At 38.9% G+C, this 19576-nt stretch overlaps 1 protein-coding gene across 8 annotated transcripts in view; it reads right to left on the reverse strand.

The window, feature by feature from the left end:
- Positions 1–9532: 9532 nt before the first annotated feature.
- map7d1a (MAP7 domain containing 1a) overlaps positions 9533–19576 on the reverse strand; it is a 43201-nt gene continuing 33157 nt past the window's right edge. For all 8 annotated transcript variants that reach the window (XM_028011483.1, XM_028011527.1, XM_028011492.1 and 5 more), the window contains 6 exons: positions 19252–19356; positions 14959–15009; positions 14815–14875; positions 12902–12983; positions 12398–12627; positions 9533–10352 (listed from right to left, as the gene is read on the reverse strand). In XM_028011483.1, the coding sequence (XP_027867284.1) occupies positions 10342–10352; positions 12398–12627; positions 12902–12983; positions 14815–14875; positions 14959–15009; positions 19252–19356 (540 nt within the window). In that variant the 3' untranslated portion in view covers positions 9533–10341. The remainder of the gene's footprint in view (positions 10353–12397; positions 12628–12901; positions 12984–14814; positions 14876–14958; positions 15010–19251; positions 19357–19576) is intronic.

Below are 19576 nucleotides of genomic sequence, written 5' to 3' on the forward strand. Positions count from 1 at the left end.
TCGGGTCCTCGTCTTGTTCCAGCGTGATTCTGTCTAGCGTGTAGTTCTGTCCACCTGTTTACCAGTTGCTACCGGCGTTGAGCCCTGGCCTCTCCTCAGTCGTGCTGCCTGGGTTTATGTGGACTATTTTGGACTTATCTTCTTCATTAAACTGTCATCATTCATCTTACCTGGGTCTCAAGCGTTTGCCTCACCTCCTCACCACACCACTTCATGACAGATGGATTCTTAGTCTCCTCCCCGACTAAAGCCCATCTCCCTGATTGTTCGGTTTAGACATTTGACCAGATCTACAACAAGCCCTATTGGTTAAAAATTTCTATATTTACCAATGATGGAGCCCATTGAGCGTATTGCTTCTAAACAGCTGGCATTCTTCTGGATCCTTCCCCAGATTTGTGTCTCAAGACAATTCTGTCACTGAGGTCTGCAGAGAATTTCTCTGTGTTTGACCTCTGACATGCACTGGCAACTGTGGGACCTTACATAGACAGGTGTGTGGCTTTCCAAATCAAGTCAAATCAACTGAATTTACTACAGATGGACTCTATTTGAGTTGCAGAAACATCTCAAAAACGATCAGTGGAAGCAGATCATTTTTTTAGCACCATGGCAAAGGCTGTGAATAATAATGTAAATGTGATTTTTTGGTTTTCCATTTTTAATACATTTGCAATAGTCTCAAAAACAATTTTCCACATGGTGATAATCAGATATTTGTGTGTAGAATTTTGGGCAGATTCATTTACTACAAATTTGAATAAGACTGTAACATGAAGTGCTGTGACTTCTTTCTGGACAGACAATGTGCAAATATGCATGATATGAATTTACGCACTCTGACTGCTAAATATCCATCAGAGAGACAGACGGGAGGAAGAAGCTGCTTCTGTGGCAGCTGGTTCCTGTAAATAACGCTCTGTGGCACCGACGAAGGTGAAGGTGAAGATTCTAACTGCTCATGTCCAGGATGTGTGAGGTCTGCAGAGATCTGTGCAAGTCCTAGATGGAGAGAATGTCAGCCTTGATGATCCTCTCAGTAGACTTGATTGTTTGATGTCATGAGAGCCAAACCACACAAACTAAGAACAGACTGAATAACTGGAACATAGAAGATGACCAGCGGCTCCTGTAGCAGGACGTTCTTGAGTTAATGCTGGAAGTGCTGTCTCTCCTGGGTCTTGTTCTGAGCAGTACCTTTGTTTGAAGGAACCAGAAGTGAGCCACAGTAGATGCAATGTTGCTGAGGATGATGAGGGAAGGATGAGGGCAGGAGTGGGTGTGATCTCCAAAAGTCCACCATCATCTCCACAGTCTTGAGCTGGTTTTGACCGCAACAGTGGACCAGCTGATCCACCTCCTGTCTGCATGCAGACTGTCCTTGACCAGACCAGTGACACTGGGTTCATCTGAAAACCTCAGGAGTTTCACATTCTGATTCCCTGAAGTTCGGTCATGAGTGCACAGCGTTTACAGTAAATAGATGGAAATAATTTTGGTAATCCTAGCTGGCCAAAACCATGAAGTTTAGTTTGATCAAAAACATGAACAAAGAAAATTAAAAGGTTGTCTTTTTACAGAGTGTATGCATATATCTGGTTTCAATTGCATTTTGCAAGATATAAAAAAACACAGTGATGCCATAGCTCAAGGATTATTGTTACTGATCATTTTAACAGCAGTAGTTCACAAATATTGTGACGTGATATCTAGTTTCACCCAGATGTACTTTAGTCACCTACCAGTAATAATGAGAGCAAACAACATAAGCATAGCAGGAATGGTACTAAACCAGCATTCATGACTGAAACACAAGTGTTTTATGTAAATATCTCAACATTTCAGTCTCTGTTTCACGTACTGCCTCACACCAGGTATGAGTGTGCTTGACCTTTTTCCCTTGTGAAATGTATCAGATGTTTTTCTTTCCCTCCTCTACCTGAATGCTTTTTCTCTCTCTCTCTCCCTCTCTCTCTTTCTCTCACTGCACTGACATCTCAGGGTCATTGTTGCATGGCAGACAGCAGTTTCACACCCCCACTCCCTCACCTACATTTTTTTCTCAGCTCGCTCTCTGTTCTCCAGGGTCCCAACGGCTGTTCTCATATATCACACAAACACAGCCTTCCAACGCTTCTTTTTTTTCACGTCTAGCCATGTTTAAAGTCCTTAAAGTTCAGCAAGTATTCAAACAGCTAGGAATGCATGTGTATTTCCTTCATTTCCTTTTTTTTTTTTGCAAATGTACATATACCCTAAAAATAATAAGACTGCTCAAGCAGTACAACATAAATTTGATTTTACTTTGCCTCATGTATAGCCGTGTTGTGATCTTTTAAACAACTTTATGTTCTTTTTCTGGCACCACAAATTTGTACACAACGGGGAAATATTTGCCTGGGCTTTGAATATCATGCTGCGATATTCCAATGAGTTTCAGCCATCAAGAAATGACATACAAGCACAGTGAGGGGCTACTTACCTACAGTTGGTCCAAGATTGAAAGAAGGTATGCAGCCATCAAGCATTGCTGAGCCAATAATATAATGCATTGAAAAAAAAGTTAAGCTGAAACTTCAGATGTACATTCACCTGGCTTTTTCTTTTACCTTCTAAGGACTCCATTTTTGGAGTTTTCTTTGAAATGGAATAAGAAAAGTGAGCGATACAAGTGCTTGAAATGAAGCTGGCAGGGTGCAACCATCAGGGTCTCATTTTCAGTTATCTCCTCACCCCAACTAAAATAGCCAAGCTTGTGAGCTGGAAGCAAATTAGGCTGTGCATATCCTCTGTTGATATTCACAGGTGTGTTGACGATGGCAGCATTCCTAGTGGAGGAAAGTATTTCTGTTGTGCGGCCTGCATCATTGTCACAGTGTATGGTTGCATTAAAAGAAACCACTGTGATCCTGTTCAGCAGAAATCTGCTGTTCTGTGCCAAGTCAAGTATTTCTTCAGTGAAAAGCATCTGAGGGTTTTTAATAGCTTCTTATTTTTATTTTTATTTTAACCAAAGTGCTTTGATCATTTTTTTTATGTGATCTATTGGCATGCATGTCATCTCTGGTAGTTTAAAAAAAAAAGGAGTAACATGCAAAACTCCTGAGTCATGCCCCTATTTCCAAATTTTCAAAGGAGACTGGCTTTCTTGCAACATTTTAAAGTATGAAGTGGTTTCTATGTGATTTCTTAAAAGATTTTTCAACTCATGGGGATGCAGAAGTGCAGTGTGTACTTATAACAGAAAACATCGGAGAAAGAGTTACACCAAACGGCTCTGGCAGCCTTGTAACAGACATGCAACTTGTTTTAGGATTTTTTTAGTTAACTCTATGAAATACAGCACAGATGACATAACATAACAAACTGAACATTATGTCTTAGTGTCCACAAAGTAATGCTTAAAGAATTATCAGCAAAAATATACAAATGCTGCTTTACTTCATGTCACAGCAATGTTAACATTTCTAACATTTCTCTTTACTTAGTAAAGTAGCTAGTGTGTGCAAAGAGAAATGTCAAATTTCTCTTGTCCAGCAGATATCAAGGCACAAATATCTTCCTTCAGGTATATGAGATCAAATGGCAGTATGGAGTTGACCAACACCTTTTGGTGGCCAAGCAATGAAGGAATTTGCCCAGGAAATTCTTAAAAAAGCAATGTCAGTCTGCCGGTCTAAAACAGTGCTCTCAAACTGGTGTCCTAGAGGGCCAGCATACAGCAACCTTTAGATGTGTCTACATGCTTGAATTAAATGGCTAAACTGCCTCACTTACAAACAGTTAAGCTCTGCTAATGAGCTAATATTGGAGCCAGGTATGCTGAAGCAGAGAGACAACTAAAAGTTGCAGGACACCAGCTCTTTAAGACTGAAATTTGAGACCACAGGCCTAAAACCAATATCTCTATGGTAACCAACTGTGTTCTGGCTCATGGCACCAGTGGGCCCCAGCACTTTGCCTTTAACACTGTTAACCTCTTTTCACTCAGATATGTTCAACAACATCAGGTTCTAGAAGCATGTTAGCTGCCTTAACTGCTCCCTCAGTTGGAGTCAGAGCCGTTGCTATGGCGAGGTTTCAACACACAGCACACTTTTATTTGAGGTTGTATGTGTAATCCATCTTCTTTCCAGGGGATGAATATCAGTACATATTTCACACAGGTCAACTTTAATCTGTATTTGACTATTGGCTGTTCTGCCTCCAAGAACAGTGTACTCTGTGCAACCTTACTTGGTCAGATCCAAGCTCACAGTTCCTGTCTCCTTTCATTTTTATTTTTTTTCATTAAGACTTGACTTTCACATACTGATTATCTACAGTAGACAGTTTTTAAGGGAATGCACACACACTACAAAATACTCAGAGTTGTACAGAAAACAGAAAATATCCCTTTGGAAATACTGGATACTGGAAGAGCTAAAAGATCAGCTTTTAGCTCTTTTTTAGAGAGCTAAAAGTGAGGCTGCTCAAGACGACTTACACAATATACATTTTTGCACAGGACGCTGCCCACTGATATTTGTAATGCCATGATTTGTAAGTTATTTGCAATTGCTTTGGACAGACTTATACCCAGGATGCCCCAATTCCAAAATAATGTTTCAAGATGAATGCTGTCTAACTCGTTACGTGTAGTATCATAGATGACCACAATAAATCCTGGACAATAAAATTTTTTTGCTTTTGAAAACTTATATGCTCTGCTTTTAGACACTGATTTTTTTTACAGCAATGCACAAATCAGGTTTTAAGGGATGATGCTAATTTTCAGTTTTAATTTCTGGATTCAAATTCAATAAATAAATGTAGCAAATACTGACAATTAGAGCATCAAGATTCAAAACATTTCAAAGGTATCTGCATCCATAAGTATCTATTTATGCATCAAGGAGTATACCCTCAATCTTTAAGTGCCCCCACAAATGTAATGTTGGTTGCAAAGGTGCTTTTAGACCTGCGGCTTACTAGTTGCAGGTCTCCATAAAAAGAATTGATTTCAACAAATGGCCAGTTGATTGGTCCCTTGCTAACTTCAAAGGAGTTTAACAGCATCAACTGTTGACTGTTAGCATCACAGATATTTGGACATGTGCTTTATTAGCTGTTAAGAATCTCAGACATTCAGAGTCAAAAGCAAATGCACTCATAAAATAATTTAACTGTCCAATAAATGTCTTTCCACTTTAGCTATGCTTGTTTTTATTTACATTAAATACCGTCAGTTCACAATGAGACGAGTGCAGAAAGCACCAGAGATGTCACCAACTCCTTAAATACTCAAGATTTAGTGAAACATTATACACACCAGGAAAAAGCTTAGTAAAAGAGCAGCCATATCCAGTAGATGGTATAAATAATCTAACCTGAGGGGTTTCTGGTCACTCTCTAATCAGGCCATCTCTTGTCACAATAGCTGCTTAGATAGCGTACCAGGATTTACTGAGAGTGCCGTCCATTCTCTGGCCTTTCATTAACGCGCTGCCATCTAAGAGTAGCTTTGACAAGAGCCTGTTGCTGAGCAGATAAAGACGGGAGTGAGACTAAACACTGAGCAGAGGTCGAGCTTTGATGGCTGTGATAGAGGCTCAATTGTAGCAGTGGTGGTCTTATCTGGAGTGGGAGGTTTGACCCCTACATGTTGGTCCCCTTAGTCGTGTTTTCAAAGGCAGCTGAGCAGACGCTGCTGCTGCTGCTGCTTTTCTGAAACATTTGCAGGATTCCTCATAGTCCTCACATGCAGAGATTTATGACAGGAATGGCACTAAGCGCGTGTCCCAGAGGAGGCTGGCTGGAAACGCAGAAGCACAGTTCTGACATTCAGAGAAGTAAAAGAAATCATTTCACTTTCTTTGTATCATATTATTTCAACTTCAACAGGCAGATCTTCTCCTGGTGTGGCAGGAAGTAGAAATGGAGTCAGAAGGGCGACACGTTCTTGGTTCTTCGCATGTTGAGGAGATAATGCACATATAAATCAAAGAGGAGGGAACACAGCAGGCGACGTTAATGGGAGAAGACTAGGGAGGCAAGAATACTAGGGAATCTGGCCACTCCTAACCGGCATAAATCTCCTTTATTTAGTTAGCATTGGTGTGTTTTGGATCACTTTTCCGGCCTACATTTGATTTCACCTCTTTTTGTGAGAACGTATTTAAAACCCTGGCACTACTTGACCTGTAATTGTGCACTGCCCTGCAACACTTCCCTAAAAATAGTGTCCACTAATCCCTAAACCCCCTCTGAGAAGTGCTACACATTACCAGGGATTGGCAAGAACCCTCTTCTAGCAAAGAAGAGGGTTCACCTTTTTTTCTGCTTTTAATTTCAATGAATTATGTAAGTTCCATGACGTGGACAATTAAACATGTGTGCACATATCAGATGCAAATAACTTTAGAGGTATAATCCAGAAAGGTTCGACTACATCCCCTGCATTGATGCAGTGCAACACCCTCTTGTGGGGTGAAGCTGATAGATCACGTTGTTGAAACTCTCTTGTCAGTAAGCGCTTACATCATGCTCAAGGAAATTTCTTTCTATAATTAGCTGTCTTTTAATCTTTCAATGAAACTGATCATTATACACAAAGATTTTAGATCATATTTCACCAGAAAAGTTTAAGTCATTTAAGTGCGTTTATTTGCAACTCATTCTCTTCAAGTCTGCCAAATTTGGGCTAATTTTGCTACATCTGATTATCTTACCAAGTTATTCCATTTAAAAATGATCTCGTTAGGCAGCACTTAGCAAACATATTCACACTGTTTGTTATATTATAACCAAAATGCACTGTATTCTACTGAGACTTTATAATGGATCGACACAAAGTGGTAAAAAGTGTAAGGAAAATGATTTGTTTTTCAAATGTTTTATTTGTCAAGTCTTTTACAAATAAAAATCAGAAAGGTGTGAAAGCCATTAATTCAGCTATTTTTAGTCTAATACTCTTCAGTAAACTCCAGTGCAACCCGTTGAATTATTCCACAGTATAATATAGTAGGTGAGATTCTAAAATAATATCCCAAACCTTAGACATCTTATGGATAATTTAAAACCCAACAATAGAAAAAGTTTATCATAACTGCAAACCTACCAAGATAAAGTCCCTATAAACAAACAGGATGAGTAGGATGTGCATTAATGAAAAAAACAGCCAAGAGGCCCATTGCAACTCTGGAGAAACTGTGAAGATCAACAACTTAGGTGGGAGGATCTGTCAAGAAGAGAGCTAAAAGCTGTGCTGAAAACAAATGTGGCCTTTATGAAGGAATGGCAGGAAAAAGGCTATTTGTGAAGGGCAAGAATTTTAAAATTTGGCACAAGCCATGGAAGCAACAGAGCAAATGTGGAAGAACGGGCTGTTCAGAAAAGAGCAGAATGAAATAAAAACATATTATTCATTACATTTTTCTTACAAATGTTCAGTATTATTTGTAATATCAACTGATGTTTAAATCAAATGAGAAAGGAAAACAAAAGGAGCTGATCAGAGTTGGATGGAGCAAAATATGGCATAATGCAGGAAAAAAGGAAAAGACTGAGGGAACAAAGAGAAGTTTCACCTTCCAGCAGGAAAACAGCCCTAAACATACCAGCGACCAATCTATTACCGGAATGTGGTTCTTCTAAAACATCCAATCTCCAGTTTTAAAACCAACTCAGAATCTGTGGAATGATATTCACAGACACTCTCCATCTAACTTGACTGAGCTTGATCTACGTTGTATAGAAGAATGATGTAAGCCAAACAACTTGCAGTTTTCATAGCAGCGACATGTGGATCTCCTGGGATGCCAAAATGAAACTGATACCATAGTTTCTGGATTTTTATTTATTCAGGCATTTTAAAACCACATATTGTGCACCACTTTGTGTTTGTCTATGAACTCAAATCCCAGCAATGTGACATTTTTGGCTTGGAAAATGTCCCAGGGATATGAATATTTTAGCAAGGCATTGAACAAGGAGTAAAGGCACTATCCTCACACGACAAACTGTGAACAAGCTTTGGTCCTCTAATCGAGTGGGCAACACCACGGTGATATTTCACAGCCGTTTTAAGACATTCAAATCCCACGAGTTCTACATGATTATCAGTGTGGGATGTGTTCGCGATTGCATGCAGGGGAACATAAATCATGTCGTCAGCTGTCTAGCAAGCTGGAAGCTTTGTGCCAGGCTTGCCAGTGGCCACAAAAATAAAGTGGAATGGGAAGGGCAGAGCTGCAGCGTCACATTCCCCCCCGTGAAGATTTTGAAAAAGGAGACCCAAAGTGAAATGAACAGCTGAGCCAATGCACTTGCAATGTTCATGAAGTTTAACAGCATTTGGTTTTGTGTGGTGGGCAAGATTCCTCCGCAATGCATCCAAGTGGTAACACTTCAAATGCAAATTACTTACTGATCAGAAATAGACCAAAGTACACCAATACCTCTGTCAAATTGGTCAAACATGATCAATGTCAGCTTGTTTTCCAAATTGCTCAATTTCAGAGACAGTCAACATCAGTGTATTTTTAGTTCACACAACTAATCCTTTAGGCATCAAAAGCATATTTTAGAATAAAGCTCAGACTTTCCAGGCCACCAACCCAGTTGAGATCGTTATTCATCAGACATCAATCTCCCTTATTTATAAACTATGTGGGGAAACTCCAGTTTTTCCGACACAAAAAATATCTACATGGGGAAAACGGCAAACTGCTTAGTTTCATGCGCTGTTTGAGATCTAGTCCTTAATTTGGGATAATTCATCATTTTGTAATTACAACTCTTAAAACTTAACTTAAGCTTTTAGTTTAAACTCAAATTAGTTTGGATCTTGGCTGTGACAGTAATGAGGCCAGTCTTACTCAAATGTTCTGGTCTCGGTTTTGGAAGGTGGTTTCCACACCTAAAACCTAAAATCTTACAAATATGGAGAATAAGCCACAGAAGGTCATTCACAAACATAGTGGCTGTTCAGAAGGCTGCTTTGAATCATTAAGGAAAAGTTGAATGGGAGGAAAAAGCTGCAGTGGACTAGTGGAGTATTTCATTTCATTGTGGATGGCCTGAGTGGACTGTCTGCTTAACAGCTGACCAGTCAGCAGTCTTTTTAATGACAAGGTGATAACATAGGTGGAATATGTTATACCTACGTTTATCACTAAATAAAACATTCATGACTAAATGTTTTATCTAGTCATAAATTACTGAATCTTTTCAATAATATTGCCTTTGGTTTTCCCTTAGTCCTCTCGGAATCAGGTTGGCATATTAAACTTCTGGGTTCCTTCGCAACATTTTTCAAATCTTAAGCTTAGCAGCTTTTTTTCCACATGGGCTTTATCATCTGGCTTCCTTCAATCCCCCGTCATATCCAAGTGGCTGGGGAGAGTGAAATCCAGGCTTCTCTGCTGCCTAAGCAGAAGATAAATGGATGGCGTTTAGAATCCCTTTTGGGTGCAGATGAGGGCTTATTTTATTTGTTGTAAGTTTAATAGTTAACCAGAAAAATAGCAGAAAAGAAAGATGAGACTCCAGAGTAGACTGCCTGTCTTTATTAAGACTTCGGATACTCCCATTGACCTTACAACACAGCAAAATCAGAGCGTTTACAGCTTTTCAAAAACACCTACAAGTTCAGTGAATCTCAATGCAAATGAGAGAAAACTGTCATGCTTGAACAAGTGTGGGAGGACAAAGAACTACAGCAGGAGAAACTCCTTCTGTAGGAAAACAACTTTGTTTTACAGCAACAGAGATGGATACTTCATTAGTACATCCAGGGTTTGCATACAATCATTCAAAGCTAGTAGACAGTGAGAAGCAGTTTCTCATCAGCTTGCGCTTGAAAATGTTTTTCTATTTAACTTTACAAAACTGTTACATGTAGCTTTATACAAACCAGGCTGCAGAACAGCTGGGTTTTGATGAGACTCCCTTTTGTAGAGCTTTAAAATCCTCTGTGGTTCCTCCTTCCTCTGACACAAAGTTCATGTACAGTATTCACAAAGACGTGGCCAGTCCTTTATATACTTCTTTCACTTAAATATCTAGAGAACAAAACATTATTCTGTAAAATAATTAGTCAGCTGAAAGGATGATGCTGAGTGGTGAAGAGTCCTGAATCAGTGGCATGGAGATCTGATGCATCATGCGATGCTTCATCCTGTGTCATCTTTTTCCCCTGATGGGTCATCATCTGTGGTAACCTTCATCTTCACAGAGGCATGTTTACGTTTGAGAGCTGGATGAAGATTTATGATTGGCACAGGTCACAGGTCTCGCTGTGCGAGCGTTGGCAGGGTTCAGGACAAACTAAGGCGACGTGATCACTCCAACAGGAGGAAGTCACAGGACCTCTGGAAGAGAGGAGCAGAAGGAAAGGTTAAAAAATAAAAAGCTATTCGGTAAATACCAGGTGCATCTAAAAAAATAGGATATCATGGGAAAGCTAGTTTCAGGTATTCGATTCAAATGTGAAACTCATTATCAGTACATAGTGACATATGTATTTCAAGTGTTTATGTCTTATATTTCAAGACTATAGAGTACAACTAAAAATCTAATATAGTTTAATTTAGAATATTTCAAAAGTAAGTAAAATATATTTTTTTTACTTCAGAAAGGTTATGTTACAGTGTTGCTAAGGCCTGTCGGCTCCACTTGAGGACAGTTGTATCAAAGCATTTTAGTGGAAAGGTAAGTGGAAGGAAAATGCAGAAAAAAAAAGTGGAGAATCATCACAGATAACCACAACTTCAAAAGGATTTTAAGGATTTTATCTAAGTTATGATGGTCTCTGGAGCAATTTTACAAGGAATCGAAAATTTTTGCACTGACTTCAGCTGCAGCTCTTGGCTTGTGAATCTTCTCCTAACTCTTTAAAATAAACAGAAATAGGTGCTTGAGATATTCAACTCTATCTCTAGTGAATATGTTTCACTTTTAACCTACTAAAATAAATGATTATATTTTTTGATGATATTTAAGTTCATTAAGATGCAACTTTTTAGCATCATATTACCAGAAAAGAGACTCCGATCGGTAGCCACTGTTCAGTGATACTCTGTTGGCTTCACTGAACAGGGCAACGATGTGGTGCACAAACCTCTGACCCGTTGACAATACTAACTGCAAAAGGATGCTAACCATGCCGCAGGGGGCAGGTTCCCAATAAATCTTTACTGTCTTGTTTACAAGGATCAAATGAAAAGGCAGCAAGACTCCAAACACATTACAGAGAAAAGCAGCTAACATGTGAAACGCAGGACACATTGTTTTAGAGGTATTTAAGACATGGGGTCAAGATCTGGTCAGATTTTAACCTTCACCTTAAGTTCAGGTCTGAATATAAACTGCCCTCATGCAGCGTTACATTGTGACTTTAGATCAGCCTGGTGTATTAGTCCTGCTAAGACAGTCATCTCACATATCCAGATTTACGAGTGGAGACGAGAAGCCAAATATGTTTAGGTTTTATGACGGAGTTAACAGAAAGAGATATGCGGGACTGAGAATGAGAGAAAGGGAACTGATCGAGATGGTACCAAAGAAAGTCATGATCCATTTTCCTGGCTAACCAATTATGATTTCTGGCTTGTACTTTGGTAACAGGTGAGAGTTAAAATCCAGCAGATATATGGGGGGGGAAGGCTGCTGACATTGCTCCTGGGAGGGAAACGAGTGCAGCATTGCACGGTGCTTAATTGCTGCGGAGTCGTGTTTCTAACCCCCGGTGGCGCAGCACTTGTGGATTGGGGCTCCTCGTCGCCTCTGGAATTCCTCTCTGGGCCCCGGTCCGAGTCAGTCGAGCTGGTGAATAAAAGCTGTCAACAGGATAAAGATACCCCCGCTTCTCTTCGACTTTTCCTTCAGCGCTGCTTCCATATCCCATCTCCACCTTTTTTTAGTGTAAGTGAACTCTTCGTGCCGCGCCTTCCTTTTCTCGGGGGGGCTTCTCGCTTTCACTGTGGTGATGAACTGCATGTTTGATTGAGAGCAGCTTCACTGCAGGGACAGTTCACCCATATTTAAAGACAAAGCATGCTTTGTCTACTTCAAATACACATCAGCCAAGCTGCAATGGGTTTTCTAGAACAATTGAATTCTACGTTACACAAAATATCCTGTAGAAAGAGTGAGCTAGTTCTACTGAATCCTGCTTTTAGGGGTCAAATATTTATATATTGGAGACTGCATCCACTGATGAGCAGTGAAGGAGCTGCTGTTCCACATCATCACACTGCCTCCACCGTGCTCAACTCGCAAGTTGATTTCCCCTCCCAAAGTGGCACCAATTGAGAAAAAATATCCAGGCTCTAAAACTACGTCACCTGTTCATTTTTGCATACTTTTGTTTCCAGTTTTTGTCTGTGTGTCATAAAACATTTTCCAAACTGTGTACCTGCAACGTGCTGCGGCTTCATGGGGCCTGCTTTCTTCATGAAAGACTCCTCGCTTTCGAAAGCGAGGATGGGCTCAGCGGACGTGCCGGTCTCAGAGTTGTCCCGGGCTCCATTGGACGTGTTGTCCTGGTTTGTGAGGTGGATGAAGTCTTCGAAGTGGCCAGCGTCTCCTTTAGAGGACAGACCGTTTTCATGCCTCACCGGCTGGAGCCCATTAACCACTGAGAGGCTACAGAGAGGGAAACATGGAGAACAGCTCGGTTGGCCAACATGACTCAGATCAGAGTGAGTCATTTTGCCATTGCTGAAGAAAATGAGGAAATCAGTTAATTCTTCAACTATTAACACTGTTTACTGACAGCCTGATCCTTGTGGCTTTCTGCTTACCAATAAAACCAACAAATTTCCTGCAAGTAAATTTTGGTAGTAATGTTCCACCTTTGTTTCCTGGCAAGCTTTTCTCCGCTCGTGGTGCTTTGCGAGCAAGAAGAATTGAGCCTTACCTTTCTTTGAAGTTACTCTGTCCATTCTCTGCCTTGTTGTTGGGCAGACCCTCCTCCAGTTTCGCCTGATTGTCAGCAGATACTAAAGTGACACAAAGTAAACAGTAGAGCTTACAGCTGACCCACATTTTCTACCAAAGTTCAACATAAAACATCAGATTTTAGGTTCATTTCAAGCTTTGCTGTTATTTTGGTTCCTGCTGCTTATTTTACTCAATGTTCTTCTGAGACTGTGCACATTGTTTTCCTACATGTTACAGAAGCAAAATGGCAAAAATGGTTTAATAACTGGCAGTAAAAATTTTACAAATGATTTTATAGTACATCATAAATTTCCACTATAAAGATACATCTACGCAAGCTGAAATATACATTTCAAGTGTTTATTTCCAGTAATTTAGATGACTATGGCTAACAGTTTATAAAAAAGGACAATTTGGGTTTCATAAAATTATATTAATATATCAGGTAAGTAAAGAATCAGCCTGTGGTTCTGCTGAAGCGTTTAGGAAGTCCAGGATGCTTTAGCAGCTGTCACCATTTCTACATTAGGTCCAGTGTAAAAGCCTGCACACCAGCCTCATCCCACACCTGGTATAGCTTTTTCCTACCGCATTTTTTCCTTCTGCTAAACTTTCCATTAATATGCTTCGTTGGAGCACTGAGCAGTCATGTTTTCAGTCACGACCTTTTATAGCAGTCTATTGGATAACTATAGAATGAGCTGTCTTACAAATGATTGTGTGTAGGCCACAACATTACATTTTTGTTTTTAAAATCTTTTTTATTAGTCTATTGTAATATTTTGATTAATTGAAAAACAGAAGTTGCTTTTTTTTCCTATCAGCATCAAAATTAATTGAATATCTTGAAATAATAACATGAATGTAATATGTTGATATGAACTAAAATGTTTTAATTTCTGAACTATACTCAATGGTATTCTAATTTACTTTAATTGTAAAACTTCAGAACAAATACCATTGTAGACATAAGTAAATAATGAAAGGTTTAATTTTGTTCAGGCATCTTTCGTAAGGACTCGGGGACCCCCCAATCTGAGCTTCTTAAGCATTTGGTTGTGGCTAACAAAAAGCACCAGCCGACCCTGATTAAAGCGGATCCCTACTTGCCAGACCTCCAACCACATCAGTTCCTGGCTAACGATTTCCTCATTCAGACAAGACTGGAACCAGCAGCCTTTCTCTGAGAAGTCACCGCATCCAACTCGATTGTTACATAACAGAAGCAGCTGATAATACTTTCAGATAACATTTATCAAGAACACATTTTTTCCCCCTTAGATCCAGGTTGACACAAAAGTGTCATGTATCAAAAATAGGTGTAAAACTGCAGCAGGCTGTTGCCATTAGCCCACTCTTACTCCCATCCCTCAGGCTAAGGGATTCAACAAGCAGTGAGCACACATGGGTCCCATTGTGCCGCGTAAAACAAGCCTGACTGCAGCTGCACAGGATATGAGGCAGAGATATAATCTAAAAACCCTTTAATACGACAAGCTTCACGGTGAATCCGACTCACATGGGAGTACATACTGAAGATGCAGCAGATATTTGTGCTTTTGTTTAGTGCCGCACAAAGAGAAAAGGAACATTTGTTCAAATTACTGCTTATTACTGCTTAATAAAAAATATAATTAAATCAGTTAACTTGCAACGAGATGAGTAAGAGAACTTTTTATTACAGTTTATTAATTAAGGTCATAAACATCTTTTAGTGGACTCTGAAAACCATCCCAAAGTCTTCACTTAAATTTAAGTCTTTGCCTTAATGTTACGTCCTAAATGATCATTTTCAGCAAATTAAAGGTTGATGGGGAAACAATGTTTTATTTTAATTGATTAAAGACCATCTTTAAAAGTCAGAGGAATCCAATTCAATGTTCTGCTTACCTTTGCTGGTCTCTCCCTGCAAGTCATTGGAGAAAGCGACTGTAGCGGATTTAGTTTCTTTCTGCAAAGGAGGAACTTGCTCACTTACTGAACAGTAAGGGTTTTGCTTCTTGTTTTAGTAAAAAAGTAAAAGTTTACATCTACCTTTTCACCCCCATCAGTCTTGCGTGTCCTCTTCATGATCTCTTCCAGACGCTGACAAAGAAACAAAACAAAAACAGAAGTAATAAAGTCAGGGAAAAAATTTAGTTTGATAAATTTTTTTAATTTGCAGAATATTCTTTACTTTAACATTTTGTAATGCATTGCTGTATTTTATAGCAATGCATAACAGTATAGAAATAGTTGTCCTTGAATAGCTGGGATACCAGCTTCAGTTCTATGAATAGTCTGATGTAGGCAAGTGTCGGTTAATAATCAACACTGGCATAGATTTCCTGTCATTCTGATAAGATGGCTAAGTGATAAATTTAGTTTTTTTCTGGCTGGTCAACTGGTTGAAACATTTCCTTAGCTTAAAAAAACAAAACGGCAGATTCAACTGTTTGGAAGTAAGTCTGGTAGTGAAACTCTCAGACAATCATGGCATTTAAACAAAGAGTGCCACCCATCACTGTTTTTACAGTGAAACTGTTTCCACAGCAGGTCGTCTAATGGAGTAGACTGACTATTAAACCAGCTAATATCAGCTTATTTTTATGTCACTCTCTGTAGCAACTGATAAAAAATTATGTAGTGCCATTTTAAACGAATAAGACCAAAAATTGCTTTAACTTGTCAAATAGTAACAAAGTTTTTGAACATTATAAAAAATATCACAAGTACATGACCACTGTTCTCTCTGAACATTACTACAATTCTCCAATATTACAAATTCAGAAATAGTGCAACAAATAATAAAAATGACAAATTTGCCATTCATTATAACAGGAAACTGCACTAACAGCTTCTTTCCCAAAGCGGTCCTAAATATGATTTGTTTAGCTACAGTGACTACATTGTTAAAAATTTTATTTTGAATGCTGGTTATGCTTGTTTGACATTTAAAATGTCAAAAATGATTACTGTATTGGCTGCTACACTGTGAATAGAAGAATGACAAAATGGTACAAAAACAGATTGAAAGCTATTAAACTTTGTGTTTATTTTGCATTTATGCTTATGCATCAAAGTAACATTTTTTTATGGATAATTTTAGAACAGTCAACATGATGTTACTTCAGCAAGAGCAAAACAAGAATAATTGTTGCTTTTCTGTTTTAAAGAACATATAAAACTGGCTGCTACACTCTGACCAGAAGAATGACAGCATGATACAAAACAGCTTAAAATCTAGTAAACTTTGTGTGTTCTACATTTATAGAGAGGCAAAAAGTAACATTTATAGCTAATTTTAGAATAGTCAATATGATGTTATTTCAGCAGGAGCAACACATGAGTAATTTTGCTTTTCAGCTTTAAAGAAAGCATGGCTGCTACACTCTGAACAGAATGACAGCATGATACAAAAACAGCCTGAAAGCTTGTAAACTGTGTGATCTACAATTATAATTATGCACCAAAGTAACATTTTCTATGTCTAATTTTATAACAGTCAAAGTAATGTTACTTCAGTGGAGGCAAAATTGTTGCTTGTCTTGCTTAAAAAAAGAAATTACCGTTATGCATTTTTGTTTCAGGGTTTTGTGTAACTACCCAGAATCTGATGATGGTTACTACTTTAGTTTCTAGTACTTGGTTGGAAACTTGACAGGAATAGTCTGCAAAACTCAGCCTATCAGAGTTTCGGACTGTTTAATTTACAATTTCAGTCTCGTGTTTCATTTTCTATTTATTCTTTCTATGTCATAATATTTCTCTATTTTTGTAACTTTAATACTAAACTAGTTATTAGTAAGACAACTTATAATAGATTGTTCTATTATCGACACTCGGTTTTGAGTGATGATGATGATGAAGTGTAACTTGTGTAATTGGCAAAAAATATAACAGGTATTGGTTGAATTTTGCACAGCTGAGCAGTGAGGTGATGGTGTGGCTGTGCTTTAATAAAAAATTAACCCCGTCTGCTTTTCACATATATATGCACTGAAGTTAGACACAAGATCTGACCTTCCTCTGACGCAGTTACACCACAACTGCAGCTGCCGCTCATAAACGAGAGGCATTTTTAAGATCCGGGATTATTTCACACACAGCTCAGACACTCATAGCTTTGGTATCTAGTTTAGCTGCAAAACGTGCTTCCACACTGTAGATTTCTGTTGTCCCAGTAAGTTGCTGATGCTGCTGTAACCCCCAGGGCACTTCAAGCCACCTGTGTGCTTTATGAAGCCGGTCTAAACGGAGCATCTTTGTTGTGGAGGACGAGATGTTCCTGTGGGCTCATTCCTGCTGATTTAGTGACCCCTGGCAGTACTACGTCTGCTAGGAAGACGCAGCATGCTTACAAAGCTCTTTTGAGATAATGGAAGAGGAACTATTAAGACCAAACAAAACAAGTCGGATAAAAAAAAAAGACACGCATTCTTGCTTTCTACGAAGATATTAAGATATGTTCATATAAGGCATGACATTTTGCTTTGCAAAAGTATGGATACATTTCAAGCTTTACCACATTTTTCACATCACAATCAGATTTTTTCAATGAATTTAAGAACTTCAAAATTTCTTAAAACATAAAAACAAGATCGGATTTCTGTTTCTTGAAGACGTTTACTGTTCTCATCCAAAGGGTTTCTCCAGGTTCGAACATGGATGGGATATGTCACGCTTCTATAGTTATATCACAGATGCGGACATTAAGGTCACTTGTTTGATCCTTTATTCTATTCAATGTTTAGGGCAATGAGCAGTGTTGGTTCTTATCCACACAAATCTGACCTTTTGTCGTCTCAGTGGGACTAAAATTATGTTTTTCTTTGACCAGAGAGCCATATAACTGTTGGTCTTTTCATTGTTTTATTTTTTTTATTGCCCTTATTGTGGTCTGAACAGTGTGTTTATTTTTATTTATCCTCATGTTATGTATACTTACATGTTGGATTTAATATTACTGTATGTTTTGGGGACTACAGGTGGAAATCAGCATTTGTAGCTATAACCTAGTACAGTACATCTCTCCTTCAGTGGTTGATGTATGTTGCACATTGTCCCATTTTAATTAAATTTGAGTTATTTCACATGTTGGATGTGGTTCCTATATGACATGTTGAAAGCTATAAGAAAAATTCTTATACCTTTTTCTCTAAAATGGCTCCTCTTTCGACACTTCCATAAAAGCAACATTATTAAAGTGCATCACTAATAGTCGACATGTCAACACATTCTCCTTCCTTAGTTATAGATCTCTGCAGCTTTTCAAAACCACCAAGGGGCTCATGGTTGTTTTAATTAATGGTTTCCTTTGCCAGCTTTTCAATTCTGGCAAATCCCCATCTACATAGGTTTGAAGTTGTGCCATATCTTCTAAATTTTTAAGTTTAAATGAAAAGCGTCCAATAAAATCTTTAAAGCTGGAAACACACTCTGCTATATTTATGACCATTCTGGTGTGTTCCTTTGTTCTTCAAGAGGCTGTTTGATCACTTATATTCACTAAAATCCTGCTGGATCAGAAGTGGGGTTGTATTGCACACAGGTGGGCTCTGTAAAGTAAATTGGTGCTGTCTGAAAGGCAGATTGCCGCACTGGGGTTGAATAAAAATGCACGCCATGCTTTTTTAGATTTGTGAACAGGTTTGATCACATCTTTCACTTCATAATTTATACCCATATTTTCCTTTAAGCTGTTTCGTACTGCAGCAGAAACAAACAAACAAAAACCAAAAAAAAAAAAAAAACACTGTTAAAAGAGAAAGTCAAGTACAAATTTGTGGTTGTTCTCCCCAAGCGCTTCACTTTAGTTACCATTCTGTCCTCCCTCTGGTCTTATGGCTGACCCAGGGCTGCTGAGCATGAACATAAAGGTCACAGAAGTATCATTATACATGTGCAAAGATCTTCACAAATCCACTCAGATAAGATTGGGGCAGCTAGCCTGCCAATATTAGGACTTATATATAGACACGCACTCTAAAACACAGAGGCACTCCAAGGCCTATTAAATCATGGCATGCAGACAGCCCCTCCAGGATAAGCCAAAAACATCATTCGTATTGGTTTCAGGGACTCGGCTTTCCAGCCTGATTTTTGTTGTGTCAGAGGCCAGGCCTCAGAGCGCACATAACCCAGAATATAAATGCACCACTCATGGGGGAGTGAAGGAGATTTTGCATTAGCTAATTTGTTTCTTAACTTGTAGTATTTTTTGTTTCAATGAACAATGGATTTGGATGCATGCTTCCCTTTAAAGTCATAATGGTGAATATCTTGTTTGAACTCGAGTTACAATCTAGTGGAGAGAACAGCGGTGGGAGAGCAGATGTACAGTCCTACCTTTTTCCTCTCCAGTCTCTCCTGCTCCTCCTTCTGGAAGTGTTTCTCCCTTTCGAGACGCTGCTTCTCCGCCTCCTCCCGAGCTCTCGCCTCAGCCTCTTCTTTCTGAAACACAAACACATGGAAATCCAACCACAACTTCTTTGCAGGCAAATGAAGGGGGGGGAAAACACTGCAGCCAAAAAAACATGGCTTTTTTTTTTCTCTCTCTCTTAACGTAACAAGGGTGTGGTTGTTCCCTACTGTTACTGTTTACAACCACAAACGGGATATTTTCCTGTACAAAAAAAGATCCTTTTTGGACTTTTCCTGTCCTCATGAGGAC

Source organism: Xiphophorus couchianus, chromosome 3, assembly GCF_001444195.1.
Source record: "Xiphophorus couchianus chromosome 3, X_couchianus-1.0, whole genome shotgun sequence".
Classification (NCBI taxonomy): Eukaryota; Metazoa; Chordata; class Actinopteri; order Cyprinodontiformes; family Poeciliidae; genus Xiphophorus; species Xiphophorus couchianus.